Source organism: Trachemys scripta, chromosome 3, assembly GCF_013100865.1.
Source record: "Trachemys scripta elegans isolate TJP31775 chromosome 3, CAS_Tse_1.0, whole genome shotgun sequence".
Classification (NCBI taxonomy): domain Eukaryota; kingdom Metazoa; phylum Chordata; order Testudines; family Emydidae; genus Trachemys; species Trachemys scripta.
Window position 1 is genome coordinate 123,474,058 of NC_048300.1, and position 6,512 is coordinate 123,480,569.

The 6,512-nt window shown below is 40.5% G+C and overlaps 1 protein-coding gene across 1 annotated transcript in view; it reads left to right on the forward strand.

The window, feature by feature from the left end:
* SNX3 (sorting nexin 3) overlaps window positions 1-2,505 on the forward strand; it is a 30,343-nt gene extending 27,838 nt beyond the window's left edge. The window contains exon 4 of the mRNA XM_034765921.1: window positions 1,791-2,505. Within this exon, the coding sequence (XP_034621812.1) occupies window positions 1,791-1,896 (106 nt within the window). The 3' untranslated portion in view covers window positions 1,897-2,505. The remainder of the gene's footprint in view (window positions 1-1,790) is intronic.
* Window positions 2,506-6,512: the final 4,007 nt, after the last annotated feature.

Here is a 6,512-nt window from a genome sequence, read left to right on the forward strand (position 1 = left end):
GATCCAGGACAAGACAGATGACCTAAGACATGACTAGATTTGGCAGGTTTTTGTTTTTTTAATATTTCAATGTTTTAAATTTTTTTAAATGGTATCTATTTACATTTTCACAGTAGCACAAAGTTATGGGTTTTAAGCATCATCATTGATAAAGTTTTCACTGTGTGGGAAATTATGGGGAGGATCAGACTATTTAATAACAGATGTTATAAAGCTTTAACTTTTTGAATCTGTTAAAACAAATTAGAACAGGAGTACTTGTGGCACCTTAGAGACTAACAAATTTATTAGAGCATAAGCTTTCGTGGACTACAGCCCACTTCTTCGGATGCATCCGAAGAAGTGGGCTGTAGTCCACGAAAGCTTATGCTCTAATAAATTTGTTAGTCTCTAAGGTGCCACAAGTACTCCTGTTCTAATTTGTTTTAACAGATTCAAAAAGTTAAAGCTTTATAACATCTGTTATTAAATAGTCTGATCCTCCCCATAATTTCCCACACAGTGAAAACTTTATCAATGATGATGCTTAAAACCCATAACTTTGTGCTACTGTGAAAATGTAAATAGATACCATTTAAAACATTGAAATATTAAAAAAACAAAAACCTGCCAAATCTAGTCATGTCTTAGGTCATCTGTCTTGTCCTGGATCTTGGAATTTCTATCCATTCAAAGAAAAGTTAAAGATGGTCATTCTGGGGACTCATTCCTTTCCAAGAGAAAAGGAGAATCTGAGCCTTCTGATCCCTGCATGCACGTTGACCACAGGATGACTCTCCAATTTTCAGTACAGTAGAACTACTAATCTTGGTCTGGAGTCAGTGCTGCTCAGTAATGGCGGCCAAGTTGCACAGGCTGGGAATAACGTGTTCCCTGACCTGAATGATTGGGATGGAGGACACTACAATGGAAGGTATCTAAGAATCCATCTCTCTGCTGCCACTACAGAGTGCTGAAATCTTAGGAAGTGTCTACCCTGCAATAAGACACCCACAGCTGGCCCATGTCTGCTGACTTGGGCTTAGAGGGGTTGGGCTGTGGGGCTATAGAATTGCAATATAATCATTCGGGTATAGGCTAGTGTTGGGCCTACAACCTTCTCCCCTCCCAGGGGCCCAAGCTCCAGCCTGAACCCAAATATCTACTCTGCAATTTTATACCCCCTCAGCCCAAGCCCAAGTCAGCTGGCACAGACCAGCCATGGGTGTTTTATTGCAGTGTAGACTTACCACTGGTGTTGGTTGCTATACCAGGGACTCTAATCCTTACTGGACTAGAAGAATACAGACATGCACTGCTAGAACTTACTCCAAATCAAAAAACCTTCCTACATCAGGGCAGGATCAAGTATGTCTGAGGACTTGCCTGTCCCAGTGAATCAGTCCTTGTTACAAACTTTGGATTTGGCCTTATGTTTATGGCACCAGATTGACTGGTCTGTGCGGCCACTATCATGGAGATGATTAATAAAGTAACAGATTACAGCAAAGCATGTTCATGTAACTGCTTTCCCTCCATGTTTAAGACACCTGGCTCACTGGAGAACATCCTGTCATGTGCCTCCAAAATATGGTATAAACACATCCCCCAGGGGTCAGGATGGGAAATTGAGGAAACACTTGAAGTCTCATTCTTACATAATGTGTTGCATTTTTGGTGTATGCATTTCTTATCTGGGGTTGGGGATTTAACAGTCTTCAGGTTAAGAACCTGAAGAGGGTTTTAACAAAACATATTAAGCTTTTATTTCACTATATTTTTCTGGAACTAATTTTTTCTTTTCTTCCTAGAGTTGCTGGCCACCCTCTAGCACAGAATGAACGCTGTCTTCACATGTTTTTACAAGATGAAGTAATAGACAAAAGCTACACACCATCCAAAATAAGACATGCCTGAATGCTCTAAATACCCACCTCAAAATAAATGTTAGTGATTAATACACTTGGTTTAAGAGTTATAGTTAAGCATGCTGCAGATACTGGCACAATAAGCCTCCACTATACTAATGTGAGTACGCTGCTCAGTCTTTGCATTAATTTTATGGCAGTAAAGAACTAACGTGCTTTAGCTAAATCACTCCATAAATCTCTTATGATTATACTAGCATTAAAGCTATTTAGAGTCCATCCACACTACTGATGGAGTCCTTTCCATTCTTATCTGGAATGACCCTAACACAGTTTACTGAGTTGGCCTTACTTGAACTAGCACTGTCCCAGTGTCACATGTTCACTTGCATTTAATTAAAATCACTTGACTTTTTCTTGTTAAAATAACTGCTATATTGTTATCTGTCTAACTTTTGTGTAGAGACCCAAGGCACTCTGTTTCAAATATCCCCATGTGTAAGATAGACACTTCTGCAATTGTCTTCAAGCTTGTAAAACACTTTATACTGAAAAATGAGGGAATTATCTTTATATTCTGTAAAAAGAAAAATCAAATTTATATACTAAAATCATTTGTCAAAAGTTGTTTTGAAATAAAAGTGAAAATGCACTTTCAGTGAGTCTATTGCTCTGACGCTGACATTGAGTGGGGGAGGGAGAGAGTTTCTTCCCTCACATTCATTCATCTCCTGAGCAAGTTAGCTCAGCTCTAATACACTATATAAATTTGATAGTCTCGCCACTTCTGGTGGTATCACACATACTGTTAGCCAGTAATAAGTTACAAGTTCTTGCATTACAGTAGTGCACCCATAACAAGGCTGTGGCTCAGAATGCTTCAGCTGTATGAAAGTGAGTAAAAGGTCACATATAGAAAACAGCCAATTTGAATTGCAGAGTTGGTCACTGGCTCTAGCTGGGCTCTTTGCATTGCACCTACTACTTACAAGAGGATGGGAGGGAGCAATGTTTTCACTATAACTGAACTTTCCTTGAAAAGGAGGATGAGTTGTGGTCAAACTGAAGATGGAAGCCCATTCATAGTTGGATACAACTAGCATGCTTTCTCATTGTACTGAAAACTGACTTGTCCAGAAAAAAATAATTCCCTTAGTAATGTAAAAGTTTGTTTCAAACAGGTTCCTATCAGAACTGTATGATACCTGGATATCTGCAAATGCATAGAAATAGATTTAACAAGTTAATGGCATGTAAGCTGGTGTATCAGCTTGGGTTCTTAAACCCTGCAAATCTTTGACAAGCTCAAAAATACTGAGATATCTTGCCTGTCTTGGCAACTTGGACTAGAGTAGGGGCTGGTTCCTAGGAATAAATCTGAATTTTATATACATATATATTCTTTTATAAGAATTGCCTATTAGCGAGTCATTTGACAGAACAGCATTGGTGGTTCTCGTTCTTTTTTTAGTGTTACACAACTTCAGTTTTTATGCAAATGAATTATTAATCTTGGTTTGCTGAAGACGAAGTCCAAGAACAGCCATGAGCTTCAGGTAATTCTCTGGACAGTTGCAAGGGAATGAGAATACTGAAACAACTGTACATAGTTGACTTTTTTAGTATAAAGATCCAGTATGTGTGTATGTGTGTGTGTGTGTGTGTGTGTGTGTGTGTGTGTGTGTGTATGTGTGTACAGACAATCAAAGTGCAACCTTGTTGAAAACACTCAATATCAATCCAAATTCTGACCCCTGCAGTCAAGCATACCACAGTGTTCTAAGAAAACAGAATGGGTTTGTGTGGTGGCTTTAATTTAAAAAATCTGCATGGTTGCTGTTCCTTATGCTCCCCCTCTGAAGCTCCTGGATATTCTTTCAGCTGCAGAATCATCGGTCTTTAGAGCATTGTACAAGTTGGGCAGTTTGAGTAGCTATTACATTACTACAGTATGGAGCCCCCTATTGGGAGTGAGTTGCATTAGTCTCACATTCACCTCCCCATCCTTCCAAGATTCTGGGGGCCCTTCTACAACATTGCACAAGACTTTGTGGAGCTTCAGAGGCTGAATCCATAGAATGTTGTCACTCAAATCAATTGCCTCCTTGCTTATAAGTTACTTGTACATGTAGATCACTGGATTCTATTCTAGTAGTCTTTAATATTGGATACATATTACTAGCATGTGTCAAACCTTGTTTTCAAGTATGGTCAGTTGAGATCCCAAAGGAGTTCAGTTCAACTCCTATTCAGTGTAGTAAAATGATTACTCTTAAGCTATCTTAAAGATGCATGTTAAGATGTCAGTATTACACTTTAACAGTTTTGGGCTGAGCAACACATACTCACCTTAAAGAGGGCTGTTCATGAATAATGTCTAAAAGCCCCTCATCACACTCTTGTGCCCACCTAAGGGATCTTTAGGGAGCTGCTGAAAGCTCTCTTGTTCTCCTTGTTGCACAAAGGTCTTCCTAAAGCTTTGCAGCTCTCTCCCAGTGATTTAGGGGGCCAGCCTGTTAGACCAGAACTTCTATATTCTGTCTTTAGTTCCTTCTTTTATTGGGGCTCTTCCTGCCTTACAGGTGGAAGGAAACTGAGATGGAATTGATGCATTTGGCTTGTCTCTTTCTAGAAGAAAGGGCTGGAGGCTTGAGCTGAAATAAGAGCAGAGGCAAAGTGACCCATATGATCTTATTGAAAAGCTAATTGAATCTCTACCCTTTCTATCCCAGCCCCTGGTGCTTTAACTCTCTCTCTGCTCTCTCATATCTGGGATCTGCCAAGGCCACTACCCTCCAATCCAAAGGGGATGGTCTCCTATTCAGAAGGACCTTATCCATCCCATGCCTACTGTCATTTAAAGCCTATCTATATATGAGGGGCCCGGCCACACTTCATGCCCAGAAGGATGGGGTTTCCCTCTGCTATATAATCCCAAATATAGCCTGGGGAAAAGTCAGCCCTCGTCTCCCTATCTCCTGGCACATATCCTCTTCTGGGGTGGAGAAAAACCCCTTTGCCTACTGCCTGAGAGGGTGCAGGGAGTAGTAAGGAAGGTGACTGAGGTTGAGTTTTGGCTAAACCTACTGCCTTAGAGAGGGGACTGGAGGCAGCACCTCTGCAACAACTACCTGCCCTGCAAGTTGAGGAGTTTAGAGGAGCGCTGCCCTAAGAGCTGAGTTAATTGGCTGTGGCCCCTGCAACCTCCCATACCACTTCACCTTCCTATCTACTCTGCCTGAGCTGCATCATTCTCAAGGCAGTCACTTCCTTCTAGGGCCACTGCCACTTCTCCAGCCAGTGTGTGAAGATCCCACTGCCCTCCCATGGAGTGTCTCCTGGTCAAGGGCCTCCTGGTCCCCAAGAGAAGCATCAGGGCCACAACAGAGGAGGAGGAAGCTCTGACTGATTTGGGGATCGGAAAGAACAAAGACTCCCTTGAGTGGGAGGAAAGACGCTTTGTGCCCCAGAACTCTGCAATTAACCAGGTTTTATGTACCAAAATAAGCAAGGACCAACTTCAGCTCTCCTTTACGATTGCATTGTCAATAGTATTGCACCGATTTATGTGAGAATGGAATTTGTCCCTTAAATATTTGTACACCAAACCTGATGAGTTGCTGAGTTAGAGAGCAAATATCTGGTAATGTGGCATTGAGACTGCCATTCTGTCATCTAAACACCTTTTCTGAATATTACAATGCAGATATAAACAAGTATCAGGTGTGAGACCATGGCTATCTTAAAAGACACACAATACTTGGAGAATCTCAACTGATTTTCCTCAGATGACCATAACATTTTTACAAAGAAGGATCTCAGGAGGAGTCATAATGAAAACAGACTGGGTTTGGGTAAGCGTCTGCTGTGCTCCTTTGGGTTTGGACTCTGGTAAGTTACTGTTTTTCCTTTCAAAGGGAAATTGTTTACTGCTCTCCTCTAAAAGCGTTAATGAACATAAGGTATAGAACTACAGCTCCTTTTCATGCATACTATTTTGATGCTTCTTACAAATTAGGAGCACTATTTTCTAAATACTTAAAAGTACTTGTGCATGAGTCCCTGCTCAGTTTTCTATTGCGCAATTATTTAAAAAGTTCATTTAGAAGTTGCCTATTTTTTCTCCAATACTATGAAACCGTAACTCAGTAAACCAATGTGTAGGCGCTTTATTATTTAAATAGCTCATAGAAGACTTTGAAAATTTCCTTAGTTTTTTCAAAACCTCATTTAACATTAGTTATGGTTGGTCTGATCAATAAACTGTATCGTAAATAAGGAAACTTGAAGTCCAGGATTTAAAGGTTGCAAAGTCAAGGATGCTCAAGTTAGGAAATGGCGGAATGAATGTTGCTCATGCAACCTTAATTCTCCTCCCTCCCCCTGCCACCTTTGTATTCGCTATGATACTGTCTTTAATTAAATGATCCAATAGTATCTTTACAAAGGAACACTGGTTCAGTCAGTGCATGGGATCAATCTGCTCTGGGGATGAATCGAGATTTTTGTATTGTGTATATATAAGATTCTTGTCTAGTTTATTGTAGAAGTTGAAACATTTGTAGTGAATGAGATGGGACTGCAGGGAGAAAAAGGATGGTCTCCTAGTTAGGGTACTTACATGCCACCCTAGAAACTTGGATTCTATCCTTGCCTCTGCTCCCG